Genomic DNA, 15,068 nt, shown 5'->3' on the forward strand with positions numbered 1-15,068 from the left:
TCCTGCATTTTGTTGGAATATTAATAAAAAGTTTATCGGAGTTGGAACTTAAAAAGTCTTTTCTGAAAGAAAAATGCTTGAAGAAGCCATTTGACCCATCAATCTTGTCTTGCATCTCAAAAGGGCTCACAAACAGAAATAATCTCATCCAGACAAGGTCACACAACAAGGGCAAACCTTTATTTGGGAGTGGTGGGGGAGGGGTGGGGAAAGTGATGGGGGACAAAATATGGGATTGTTTATAGCTGACTTATTCCTGATGGAATGCTGATGCAATGATAAAAAGATTAGTCATTCTTGAGACTCAAATTAAAATCAGGTGTTGCAAACTTGATACCTACCATCCAAACGGTTGTAAGGTGCACGTAAGTGTGGAGATGTTGGTGGACTTATGATTTCGATGCCATCACAGGGGGCAGCCAAGGGTCGCTGTATTCCTCCAACTGCCAGGACAAAAGGAAAGGCATCTCATTATGGTTTCACAAAAGCTCTGGACACCAACTAACTTGATATCAAACGAAAACTTCAAACAAGGGTGAAGAGCAAAATTATCGAATAAAATATAAAAATGCAACCAGATATTTTAAAGGAATCTGCTTTTGGATGCAAAGCTTGGGAAACAAAAGATTAAACTGTGGTTTTCCAACATTGCAAGAATTAAACAGGGTCAAGATGTGACAAAATACTTCAGATTTCTCCTTCATATCCGCTCTGGATTGCGGAGAGAAAAACAATGTCACAATATAGTGCCACTGGCATCCAGAGTGCAACGGAAGTTACGCCACTTCCCCTGAGGTCATCACCTGCTGCGTTTGCCTGAAAACAACTCCGGTGTTGGCTCATGTCTCTGTCTGGACGTGTGCACATGATTAGTGTTGCAGCTCTTTCACAAGCCTTTGATCCCATTATAATAATTAAATATGAAGAGGAGGAACACAATAAATATGTGAGGAAAGATGAGCAAAGATAAAGTACCTTTTATCATTACACCACATCTTAACTTGTTAATTTGTACACTGTGTATTTATAAAAATGTTTAGTCGAATTTTGCTCACGAAACCTGTCTGTTGGGCTCATATAAATTTAGGAAGGTGTTATCCACTTTGAAATCGAAGCAAAAACAAAACTATAGGTTATCTAGAAAGTGGGAAACTGATTGATTCCATGACTGCAAAGATGTCAGGAAGAAAACAGAGCTACATGGGTTCAGACTGGGTGGTGTGTATGTTCAGAATACACACAGATAGGCTGTGTAAAAACAAACAAAACTTGACTTCAAATGAAATGCTCCGATTAATCAGCTTCGAACATCGGGCAATGAATAATTATATTCCACAAACTAGATACAATATCTTCAATTCCAAAGAAATAAAATCCCAAACAATCTACTGTTCTACAAAATGGAGCCACTTATATAGGGCGGTACAAAAACGTACACATTGATAGAATCAACTCGAAGGACTCATTTGAACTCTTGATTACAAAACCACTGCCTCAACTAAAAATGTGAATGCTCTTGAAACACTCCATCTGCTCTCTTAACCCTCGGGCCCTCCCCCGTTCCTCCAAGGGTGTGCACGTGATCTTCAACTAACCACATCCTGGTTAAATTTCCGTAATCAAGACCAGCCCCAGACCTCCACTCATTTGTTCCTCATTTTCTCACATTTGTGAAACTGCCCTCCTGAGGCTCTTCAATCACACTCTTTACTCCATAACTTCAAGCAAGTGCTGCACCACAATCTCATGTCATTCCTCATCCCTACCTTTATATCCACGTTACCCCAATATAACCCAACCCTCTTACTTGCATGTTACTGTTGATTTTCCTTCTTGCTCTCCTCTTTTCCTGTTAATTATTTCCCTTGCTTGTTGTGTTCAGTGCTTCGCTATCACTATATTGCCTTTTTGTCCCCGATCCACATTCTTTCTTGAGACTAGATTTTGCATACAAAATAAACAAATAAAAACTCACCTGATCAAGAGTGCTTCTTGCATATAATTAAAAAAAAACATGTCATTGACTAATCAGCTGGTACCCTGTGGTAAGAACTCAAAAGGAATTTACACCCAGACTCGGTGGTGTAATGGTTAGCGCGTCCCTCCGTGTCTGGGAGGTTGGTGGTTCAAACCCTGGCCGAGTCATACCAAAGGCTTTAAAAATGGTACGTGCTGCTTCCTTGCTTGACACTCAGCATTTAAAAGGACAGAGCATGGAAAATCCCCAAAGGTTTGCATCCATGGGGAGGAGGAAATTCCTCCTCAAGAAAATGCCCCAGTGAATGTGGTGAAAAATGCGGCATCATTGTTGTGATGTCGCTTGTAGCCAAAGTGCCTGGGGAAGTGACTGTGCTCCCCCCAAGCTCAGTGGTTGTGTTTTTCTCATCTAACAGTCCTGTCTCATGTATTCATCTGTATGTCCACGTGTGTGAGGTGTGTGTGTGTGTGTGTGTGTGTGTGTGTGTGTGTGTGTGTGTGTGTGTGTGTGTGTGTGTGTGTGTGTGTGTGTCAGCTCCACTATGAGCCTTGAATACTGTTTAAAAAAGAAAAAGAAAAAGAAAAAGAAAAAGAAAAAAGGAAAAGGGTCACTCCATAGCCAATGAGTGATCTGCTACCAACATTCTCACAGTGGACTGTTATGACATGCAGTAGGTCCTTAACTTACAGCATCTTTTAAAACATCAGTGCAGCATCAGGTGTATGAAGAATTGTGGATGGCTTGGGTAAGATTAGGTTAAATGAAAGCGGACTGGACGTGCACAGCAAGTTCGATGATGATGATGACAGGAAGAAGATCATCTATAAAATAGCTCAAGACAGGGATAGGCATGGTGATCAAGGATGGATACGGCAAGTTAATGATCGACAGGGAGAGGGGTTAGGGGGGAGGGGGCAGGACTGAAGGTATGGAAAGGCTATTTAAAGGAGTTGCTGAATCAGGCAGGAAGAAACAACAAGTTGGAGTTCTGGAGCTATGTAGAAAGGAAAATGGAAGTTGTGCAAATTATGGAGATGGAGGTGTGGACAGCGTTAACCCTTTGAACCCTAGCGGCCGCTTTACCAGCCACTATTCAAACCTCCATATATCTGAGGGACAGATTTACTGGCCGCTCTTCAAACCTCCATACACACGAGTGGCAGATTTACCAGCTGCTATCCAAATCTCCATATACCCGAGCAGCCAAATTTTTCTCCCGGGGAGCCCAGGGTTGGGGAGCCGAAAGTCTAAGGAGCTCAGGGTTCAAATGGTTAAAGAGGATGAAGAAGGGGAAAGCGGAGATGCTAGTTGCAGGAGAGACTGGCGTCAGTTAGATGAATAAACTGTTGAATACTGTATATGTTTGAGAGAGGGTAATATTTTGGAGGGACGTGGAATGTCAGAAGAGGTCCACGTTAACATCAATTTGAGGCCAGGAACTCAGCTTACGAATGTTCATTATGGTGATGGAACTCGTCAGCATGAAAGACATTCTCAGAGAGCTTCTGGTGATAGTAGTGGAGAGGGAGCAGGAGAAGCAGGAAGCGCTGGAGGAGTGAAAGGAGGCTTTTGAGAAGCCTGGACAAAAATGAGCCTTGAGAAGATGGGGGTAATGTGGGTCAGACAGCAGAGAGAGAAAATGAACATCAGGTGAGAGGGGAAAGATAATGCAGGGAGACAGATTTATGTACACAGGTGGAAGTGTCTGGTGATGGTAGTTTGGAGGCAGAGGTATGGATGATGATACAAATGGGTGCAGATACATGAAGGAAAGTAGAGGGGTTTGATGGAGGATAGGAAAATACTGAGGAAGTTGAAAGGGAAAGTCCTGAAGTCATGCTTAATGACGGCATACCTACACAGTATGGAAATGGTGGCACTGACAGAGCAGCAAAAACACAGGTTGCATTTCTTTGAGAACAACTGGGTCAGGAATATTGCGGGGTGTGAAGAGGGTGGATAGGAGAAAGATGGACAAACTTAGAGAGATCAGTGTGCAGAGGAGCTTGATGGGAATATTGGTAAAGAGCCAGGTGAAATCGGCAGGGCACTTGGTGCGGATAGAGGAAGATAGACATAAAAAAAGAGAGCAGATGAGTTGAAAGAGTGAGGCAGGAGAAAAATGGATAGATTGTGGTTGAGATGGGAGGATTGTGTGAAGAGGGATGTTGTCGGGCTGGAATGTGGGGATGGATGGAGAATGGAGAGATGGCTGGAGATAGAGGGTAGTGGAGGAGTGTTGTGGCTAGAGCAGAGCAGCAGCTCAGTACCAGTCGGCCTCACCACGTATAAAGGGGTTTTGAGGAAGAACTGTACATGCAAGGCAGGCACACTTCCATGTACAATGGCTCAGTGCAGTCCAGCCATGTCAATGAAATTGAGAAATTCATCAATTTTTGCTGATGTCAAGGCCATTCAACATCAGTAAAAAAAAAAAAAATGACCGTTTTTACAGCCATTTTTCCCTGCTGTGCAGGGGTTTGGCTTTTTCTTGAGGCAATGTTTTATGGCCGGATGCCCTTCCTGACGCCAACCCTGGTCGCCTCTTACGACACACAGGGATATGGTACACCTATTCTAACCGGGGCATACACCGGGACCAGTACACTGGCACTCATTTCGCTGACCTCGGAAGGATGACAGGCTGAGTCAACCCCTGGTGTTAATTCAGCAGCCAACGGGGCTTGAACTCAGGACCCTGGGATCCCAAGCCGTCACCCTAACCACTTAGCCAACACCAGGCTTCCATTCAACATCAGTAAGCCTCTTTTATTTGCTTAATTTGAGTCCTGGGAGTTTTTTTTATTTGGAAATTCCTGCTCTAACCTACAGGGGTTACTGTGTCAGTGGCACAGTTATGCCCACAGCAAATGATACTACCCACTGTCATGTACTGCACGCAGAAGAAGAAAAGAGAACAACTTGGTCATAACTTGGCAAACAAAAACTCTGCAGATGGTATCAGATTATTTTCCATTTGCTGCCCCTTTAATAGTCTGTTTCGGCTGTCTTTTCCCTCCTGCTGCCAATTTGAACCACATTTATCATTTCAGTGTCTTCTTCAGATAAGACCACACGTGTTGTCAGGGACGCTAAAATTCAGATGCAAAATCGTTTAGTGTCTGTTCATTCCCTTCTCCTTGTCTGTCAGTTCCCTCAAGCACCACTTTGGATGAATGAACCTCCTTCCAATGCTATTTCCATGAGTCTGCATCTCTAAGGAAAAACAACAATATATCCCTTCCACCACGCGGCGGGGGATAAAAACTGGTGTAAAGAGCTAAATGTATTGTTATCTCCTGACCCCCAACCCCAGGTTAAATCTACAATCTGATTTGAAAGCTTTCTTTTGTTCACCTTCAGTGCAAAAAGCAAATAAATATGTTGAAAAACAGTAGTTAGACGTATCTACAGACATATCAATCTCATCATGTACACTCTATAACAGGGAGAAATGATCAGCAGTGAAAAAGCAACACTCACCGTCGGCAGTACTAGAAGCCGTTGAGGGAATCTGCCGTGTGATTATGGCGTTGATGAAAGTCGACGCAGTCATGGTGGTCTTGCCGTGCGTTCGCAATTCCTGCTCGTGACGCGACACGGGCCGCCTCTGCATTGGAGTCCGCTCTTTCCCACCATTGGATTCTCCCCATACACAGGATGGGACACCACCCGGGGGCACCCTTTCTTTGACCTGGTCACCCCGCGCCTTGCCCTCCGCATAAGCTAAAGCCGAAGGCGTTCCTCCGCCCGTCTTTCCAAGGTGGCTCACAAAAGTTCCACGGCCAGTATCGGGCACGAGACTGGCCAAGCGGGAGCTCATCGAACCTTCGCCCTTATTCTCCTTTCCCTTATTGTACAACTCATTGTGCACAGAAACCATGGAGCTGTCAGGTCCCAGGGACCTGCACATAGAGTACACAGAAACCAACAATATTACTCATTACTTAACGACTAATTAAAAGCTTTATCTTTCAGGTTATTATTTTTCAAGTTATTAAATACATTTGTTCTACACCATTCACATCCCAACAAAATTAAATTATGCAATAAGATCATTACATCGACTCCTGAAAGTGATGTCATTCATCCAAGCATTTATTTAAAATATTTATCAATGAAAATGATGGCTGACAGTTATATTCTCGGATCGAAGCTGTAGTTCTGCAATGCGTCGTGCAGCAGTGGTGCGTGAAGTTATACAATGTTATGTTGGTCCTTCAATGCTCATTTCCCCAAATACTCATGTGTCATGTTGTGAAAAACCTGTTTGGATTTCCAATCTGAGCAAATACTTTTTATGCAAAGCGTGGATTATATTAAACCAACAATCCAAAATTGTGCAAGACAAGAGTGCACACTCAGCAGACAACTCGTTCAGGAAACATATGAACCGATAAATCATAAATGTGATCATTCCACAACAGGTTCTCACATGATCCCCAGAAGAGTGACACTTCCAAAAGGAATTAATAAGCGCAGACAAAAATTTCTCAACACCCTGACGATGCAAAGTTATAGATAAAAGATTGATGTTTGGAATCGGCTGGACAACCTGCCACCCATTAATTGAAAAGCTTTCAAAAAGTTCAGGCAGCACATAAAGCTGTGACTTGTAGTTTCCAGTATTTCAGAAAATTACAAATCATGCAATCCAACGGGACTATAATCAACAGTGAGATCACGTACTCCTCATCCATCAGCTTTACGTCCCTGTGAGAGAATGGCAGACAATATGATGCAATGCCCAGCCTATGGAATACCAGGACAGCATTGTGCAACCAGGTTATATTCTGTTGATGATTCGAAATGAATGAGATGACAAAAATCTAAGATGAAAATGATAATTAAAACAAATGTATGCAGTAGCACTTACGGGAAGAAAAGCTGCTGAAGCCATTGATGCAAAAGAAGAACTGGAGATCATTGCAAATTTAACTTATTGATGAAAAAAACAATGCTAATTAGTGAGCATAGACAGTATGTAGAAAGAGAACACAAAGAGGAAGATGAAACAATCATGTGACACTTTAATTAAAAGTAAGTGTGCTTAATATTAATAGTTTGAGGCATGGTGGCGGCTGGGGCATGGTGGTGACCAAAGTCCGGGCAAGTTGGGGATGGAGGCATGTGCACATTGGTGACGGAGGACCGGACAGGGTGGAGCAAAAGACCGGGGCATGGTGGGGGAACTGGCCCCAGCACGGTGGCGGTCGAGGCCCGGCAAGGTGGAGGCGAATGCCCGGGCAAGGTGGTGGCCAAGGCTCGGCACGGTGGAGGCGGATGTCCGGGCACTGTATCAGCAGAGGCCCGGTGGTGAAGAAGGCTTGGGCAGGGAGGCAGCAGAGGCTCAGGCATGATTGCAGCCAAGGCCGGTTCATGGTGGCAACCAAGGCCGGGGCATGTGATGAAGATTTGTTATCGCAGCTGCAGTTGTAAAAATGAAACATTTCACGTGGTGTCTTAGAATTAATGCTTACTTTTTACTTGGGATGTGTGGCAGGTCAACAAGAGCTCCACATGGTTGTTGGTGCTGTTGTTGTTGTGGTTCTTGTTGGCGGTCGATTTTTGAAATGTGCATCCATTGGTCGGACAGCTGCCAGACCCCACCCACATTTGTTGCTTGACTCCACCCACCTTAGCACCCAGAGGAAATAATATGGCCGTCATCTTGGTTTTCTACTGGGTCAAAGACATCAGGCCTGAAAGTCTCTGTTGATTATACACTGCCCGAGTTTGTTACGTCAGATTTCCATTGGTTTTGTTTGTGTCGAGTGTTACTCATGATGAGGGACCCCGAAAAATCTAATCATATGTCGAATAAAAATTATTAGTAAGGTCTAATCAAGTCCATCAGCAAGCATGGCACTCGCCGCCCTAAAGCCATTCCTGTTGTAATTTTGCTAAACATCATTGGATTTCCATCTGCTTTGTTACTTATAAGGCGGTCCGCATGCTTCTTTTGTTAACTCTTCCACAAATGAGAAAAAAAATGTGTGTCACTCATGATTAAAACTCTACCACCACTTGGCGAAAGTCGTCTGCTTAATTTAGTGTTCTTTTTGAAAGTTTTCCCCAACAATTTCTGTTTTTTTTTGTTTGTTTTTTTGTATACCTTGTCGAAGCTCGTATGAGAGCAAACACACAACGAACAGTAAGGGAGGCATGAGACAAGAGGGGCGGGAGAGGGAAGGACAAAACAGTTGGGAACAGAGACATTAGGAGATCTGTGGAAGGGAGAGGGATGGGGCGGGGAACATGGGGTATGAAAAATGGACATTACAGGGACATTCAGGAAGGAAAGCAGGGAATTTGAAGGATGTGGGTTTGGGGTGGATTAACGGGGGTAGAAAAGATCGTGGTTTTGGATGGAGTAGGATAAGAGGTGGTGGTGAACAGCTGTTTTGAAGGCCTGGAGGGAAGAATGGGATTGAACAGAGTGAGGGAGTTTATTCCAAAGGTGGGGAAAAAGAGGAATGAAAGAGTGAAGATGAGCAGTGATTTGTGATTTTGGTAGTTTTACCAGAAGGGGGTTGTCGCGGACCTGTAGCACCCTGCAGATATATGTGTATATATATATACAAATTTCTATATATACCGTACATTTATATATATATATATATATATATATATATATATATATATATATATATGTATATGTATATGTATATATATGTACATGTATATGTATGTATATATATATATATATATATATATATATATATATATATATGTTTATGTATATATATATATATATATATATATATATATATATATATATATGTATATATCTCAGACCACTGAGAGATCGAACAATGTCCTTGAGTTTAGTTGCATCAGCATGACCCATATACATATATACATATATATATATATATATATATATATATATATATATATATATATATCTTCTTCTTCTTTCGGCTGCTCCCGTGAGGGGTCGCCACAGCGGATCATCCGTATGATCCGCATAGTGATTTGGCACATGTTTTACGCCGGATGCCCTTCCTGACGCAACCCTGGTCGCCTCTTACGACACAGGGATAAGGTACACCTATTTTAACCGGGGTATACACCGGGGTATACATATATATATATATATATATATATATATATATATATATATATATATATATATTGTGTCACAGGTTGTAATTAGAGTGTGGTCATTCTTGTTTATGTATAAAACAGGGATCATACGGGCAATTTCCAGTCTGTCACATTTTGTCACGTCACAAAAAATCATTTTGTCACATATATTTTGGGTTTTAGATGCACAGATTGGACAAGCCAGGATCACTTTGTCACATTCTTTTAATTCCAAACAACTCAACATTCTCGTAATTCCACAACGTCGCTCATTCTGTAATACCGGGGTACCAGTTCATCGGAAAGTGAGGAAGGAAAGTGCTATTTCTTTTTCTTCAGGTTATTCAGTTCTTTATTGGCCCCATCTAGCATTTTTTGGCATTCTGGATAGTAGCATTCACAGCTGCAACTTCGGTGACTAAGTTCTCAGATTCTCCCTTCACTGCATTGTCGAGCATCGTCATGCCCTCAACAGTGCTTCAACCCTCCTTTTCTTGGCCAGAATTTGAACCTCCTGCTGAGAGTCGTTCGGAGCAGCTGCTTCTGCTGGTCGTTTTGTGGCCCGTCTCTCCCGTTCAATTCGTGTCATATTCGCCGACCTTACTTTCCGAGTGTTTGATATCAGTTCCTCCGAATAAGGCAGCATCTGTGGTTTGTTATCAAATGTCTTCATATACGAACTTACTGTCCGCAGTCCATTGATGTGAGGCATAGTGAGCTGGTTGCGATGAGATGTGAGCAATAGTTTGTTCTTACTGAACCCCCTCTCAACATCGGCATTGCCATGATTCAATGTGAGGGCTATCCGAAACAATGTCATCAGATTGGTGTATTTCAACTGACCACTACGTCTTTTCATATTGCCGACTCTGTACCAGTACACATCAACTCTTACATTGGCGTCGGTGTTGTCCTCATCCGAATCTTCGTCTTCGAAAGTGCTGACCTGTGGATTATCGGTGTACCAGTCTTCGGGTATGTCCTCGTTCGAGTACTCCAACCACTCATCAGATACTGCGTCAATTTTATCTCTCGAGAACATTTTGATGCCAACGGCAACGTGCTTGATGGCTTGCTTAGCTGATTCTGACTGCCGAGCTTAAGGATGAAGAACTTGTAGGTCATGCAAGAGCTGGTTGTCCATTGGGAATGTTTTAAGGAGTTTATCGATCGCCTCTGAATAAAACAGTTTGACTCTCTTGAAGAAATCCAGATAACTCCCCTCGGATATCCATTTGGATTCACTCATGGCTTTTATCTCCCGTGAAGCCGCTTCTCCAATGTCCACTTTTGGAAGCCAGACATCGTGATTCGTTAGATCGATGCTTCCAAGTTGCTTTCCAGTCTTTCGACCAATAGCTCCTTCGGTCAGGGTGCGTCGCATCAGCGATAGGATCAGTGTGTTCATTTCATCGTAGAGAATGTGGATGAGTGGGCCCTCGCTCTGTATCAACTTATTGAAACGGTTGAACATGGACAGGATGGATTTCATGCATAGTAGTTCACACTTGAGAAGCTTGTTACTCAAAGCACCGCAGATGCTCTTTATTCTGTCGTTCTCCCTCTCTTTGTCAGTAAGACTTCTGGGAAAATACTCTGTCAAAGCCAGAAGTTGCTCCATCAGACTTTCTGTGACGTCTTCCAATGTCGTCCATCGCGAAGACACATGGCGGAGAAAGACATGTCCTTTAATGCCCTTGGATTTCTGCACAGCCTCGTAGTCTTCTCTCCTAGCAGCTGAGTATTTGAAAAGATAGAATACGTCAATACCTATAGATTCGATCTCAGAGCCGAATTTTTCGAATGCACTAGAAAAGGCGTTGTGGCTTTTGTGCAAGTTGCACATGCCAATATTGATCATTTTCGGATTGATCTCTTCCATAGCCTTTTTCTGCAGAGATTTCATGACATTCGGTCCATCGGAGGAAATTTGCAACAACTTGTCATGGTACAGACCGCTGAGAGATCGAACAATGTTGTCCTTGAGTTTAGTAGCATCAGCATGACCCATCTCAAACGACTCCAGACGTTCTACACAAACACGATCACTCTTTGCTGGCCGTACGATCACATCGAACTGTCTCCAATGTTTAGCAGTTGTTGCCTCATCAACCTGAATACTGTATGCTGGAGCAAAGTTCCTAATTTCATTTTCAATTAGAGTATGCATATACGGCCCCATTCCATCCGAAACTACGTACGCTGTCTTGTCTGAAGCACATTGGAACTCCTTCATGATCTTCGAGTCAGGAAACATGCGAGGAAACATAGCAATCATAGAATCTGAGAGTCTAAAGGACAAATTATTCACTGAAACATTGGAACACCACATCGTTTTTGCAGATGACACATTGTTATTTAAGCTCCGCTTTTGCCAGTCTTCCCGTCCATCGTCAGCACCCGCGCTGCCAGTAGCAAAACAGGTCTGTATATTCCTCTGCGTATCCACTAGTCGCTTCAATTATCGATCATCACCCAAATTGTTTTGTCTTCGCTTGATATGTGTACCAGTCTTGGAATGATGGATAAGCTGGTCCTTCCCCCTCTGAGCAATGCTCACGATCTCCTGACAAAGAAGACAGCGGACAGAGTGATTGTCATGGGTCTTGATTGGAGTCCTCCCCATCCAACATGGACACTTTGAAGGCGGTGTTCCTTTTACTCATGATCGACAGCTGAAAAAACAGAAACTCTCGTGAGGACTGATAAAATAATTATATGTGGTCAGATAGTGTACTTCAACCACAAATGAAGTGTAACGCCCATAATAATGTTCAGCAATTATTGTTCAATCGATATGTTCTTTCGTGTTATTGATGAAAAACACCAGTCTGGGCGTTGTTGTGCAGAAATTAACGAAACATTTTAGCAGCAGACTAACGTCGTCTGATAAAGCAAATTCTGAGCACAAAACATCATTGGAATTCAAGGCTCACAAAAATGCTCCTAATTTCATAATGCATCTCTATTTCCTGCTTTGTACTATTACTACGTAATGCTCCCACTTTTCGAGGATGACCGTCCCATCTAAAGCCCTTAGGGCCCTGTCACACCTTGACATTTTAGCCAGCGTATGGCAACCTATCAAAATGTATGTATAACGCTGGCGTACGCTGAACTATTGATGTTTTTTTCAGTTTTGGGTATATTCATAACGAGTTGGACGTATGCATAACGTATTAGTAACGTACACAGAACGTTTCGATAACTTATAGATAACTTATACCAACGAATGCTTAGCGTGTTGTCGGCGTTCACAACCTATGCCCAACGATAGTCTAACTTATGCATAGCGCGGCAGCGTATCGCCGACGATAACGTGGCGTAGGCTATTAATAGGCTGTGGCTCAACGATTCAAATCATAACCGCACTAGAAATCGAAGTGTCAACATCACCGTCATGCCGAAGAAAAAAACAAGCGGTCATAGACTGGTACTTACGAAATCGTCAAGTTGACCTCTGACCTTGTCTAATAAAAGCTGTCTCGAGAGAAGGTAGCGAGGCAAACCAGAAGTTTCTATGATGATTCTGTACCAAACCATCAAAAATCGAATGTTTGGCCTCACTGTGACCTTGACCTTTGACCGATTTTGACCAAAATCTAATCAGCGCTAGCCATCACCCTCCTGAATCAGGTGGTGTAATTTGACATTGGTAGCTTCTTCCGTTCTCAAGTTATCGTGCCTACAAACAAACACACAAACACACACAAACAAACACACAAACAGAGGATGGAAGTCATCAATATACTTATGAAATCTTTAGATTTCGTAAGTAAAAACAAAAAAAAAAAAACATGGAGTCTGGAACACTGACTGGTTCCTCCTGTGAAGCCAATATTTATATACCAATTCCCCTAAACGCTGCCAATACGCCATTATACGGTAGCCGTAAGTTAGAAACACATTCAGTAAGTTCTGTGGTCGTCCGGAAGACGTCAAATACGTCTAGATACGTCAATATGCATTGGAGATACGTTACTCATAGGTTAGAAATAAGTTTCGGGTACGCTAAACATTACCTCGACGTGTTTCGACTTATGAGTAACTTACAAGTAACGTGTGTCGACGTGTGTCAACGATCGCATAACGTGCCTACAACTTATGGCCAGCGTATGCGGAACGTGTGAGTCATACGCCGGCATACGTCGAAAAATTTTGAGCATACTTAAAATTTGTCAACAAGCTCGGCGTACTACGACGTATGCCAGCGTGCTTCAGCGTGCTCTTAACGTATACCAACCTTACCCATAACGTATTCGACATGTGCCAGCGTATTCGCCAAATTTTTCATACGTCGGCATACGCTGGCTAAAACGTCAAGGTGTGACAGGGCCTTTACACATGTAGGCTGGAACCGAGACTAGACGGCCATTCAATTTCGGTCCCAGATTAATCTGAGCAATTTTATGTTGTGGTCCTTAATTTCCATGCATTTGGCATCAGACATCTAACATACCTGTTTTTAGTCCAGGAATCTGCACAATAAGCGTAAATGTTCAGCATCGAATGACAGGAGGCGCAGTGATGAAATAGCTGCGGGGCTGACGGTCAGGTCTCTAATTAACATGGTTACATACAGCATAGTCTATCACTCTTGTCCAGTTTGATATCATTCCTTTCGAAAAAAGAATACTTGTAACCAAGAACCCTTTGAGCTCCTGGAGTTTCCCGTTCCAGTGTAAGCAAAAAGTATTATTAACTGAACAGTGTTAATGCAAAGAAGTCTGCGGTATAAGTGATAAACAAAGCGCAAAAATGAACAAACAGAAACCGCGACATCAGTTATAACAAAGCGCAAAAATGAACAAAACTTGACGTGAGAATGTGTGTTGATCTTACCTCTCACCTTGCTGATGGTGACCACCGATAAAAAGTTTGCTCTAGAAGGATAGTCATCGTGATATATCTGGTACAAAGCTGGCGCGGACAAAACTTTCTTGTCAAATGTGCCACAATTCTCTCAACACTGTCATATGAAAACCTAGTTTGTCACATTTTGTCACATAAAATCTGTTTTGTCACAGAATGTCGCAGTTTTTATGGCTTTTGTCAAATGTCACAAAATGTCACACCGTATGATCCCTGATAAAAATGTAATTTGTATTTCACCTGCATTTTCGTGAAAAATATGCTGAAATGGCTGATTCTGTGGAGGCATGCAATTAACCCCGTGTTTGGAGATGCACACATTGTGTACCATAGTATGTCTTCTTTATTATTGTTTGAAGATGTGAGTTTCAAGGCACAATATCAAAGGAATATCTCACCACAGGAAAAATGAAGAATTGATAAGGATGTGCAACAACAATCTCACCAGAGTGCAGGAGCGGCACCGTGTGTCAACGATCCAACCTGCTGACAAGGACCCGACCTTCCATGCACCAGCGACTCGGTCGACGTGATGACCGTCTTCCCGAGACCCTGAACAATGCTCGGCCGTTGAATCACGTTCTCCCTTGGCCGTGGTGATGCGGGCGACGGCGAACCTTTGCTGTACCGGCCACATAGATCCATGCCTAATGTACCCAAATAAGAATGAATAAATGAGGGTGATGTTGAAGAAAATCAGTTATAATTTTAAGATCACCTGTCACCCTGGGAGTTTGTGTGCATGGATCAATGGTTAACTCAAACTAAGTATCTGTATTTGTGTTTATGATTGCTGAGTACAGATTATTAAGGTTAGTAGTATAGAAGAAAAAACGAGACAATTTTTGGAAGCATGTAATTATTTGGAGAAAGAAAATATGACAGTTTATTAAACAACTTTTGCAGAGAAATATTTGCAGTGATCAACTTCACAAGCAGCAGCAGGAAATATTATTATGAAGTGGTAAAAGACAAAAAAAAAAAAATCACTAACAATGTCCGTAACGTAATCACGATAAACTCACCGTACAAGCATTTTGATGAAATCATTTTGCTTTCTCTCTCCCATAAATATCAATATTTCGCTCATAAGGTACAGGTTTCTTTGTGTGCAGTCGTTCATTACGTG

At 42.5% G+C, this 15,068-nt stretch overlaps 1 protein-coding gene across 12 annotated transcripts in view; it reads right to left on the reverse strand.

The window, feature by feature from the left end:
• The window catches only part of LOC147028432 (nuclear receptor corepressor 1-like), a 319,774-nt gene that overhangs the window by 40,313 nt on the left and 264,393 nt on the right, over positions 1-15,068 (reverse strand). For all 12 annotated transcript variants that reach the window (XM_085878838.1, XM_085878839.1, XM_085878836.1 and 9 more), the window contains 3 exons: positions 14,385-14,586; positions 5,462-5,883; positions 342-443 (listed from right to left, as the gene is read on the reverse strand). In XM_085878838.1, coding sequence (XP_085734964.1) covers positions 342-443; positions 5,462-5,883; positions 14,385-14,586 — 726 coding nt within the window. The remainder of the gene's footprint in view (positions 1-341; positions 444-5,461; positions 5,884-14,384; positions 14,587-15,068) is intronic.

This window comes from Eptatretus burgeri, chromosome 4, assembly GCF_056783735.1.
Source record: "Eptatretus burgeri isolate ZD-2024b chromosome 4, Ebu_testis_v1, whole genome shotgun sequence".
Lineage (NCBI taxonomy): Eukaryota > Metazoa > Chordata > Myxini > Myxiniformes > Myxinidae > Eptatretus > Eptatretus burgeri.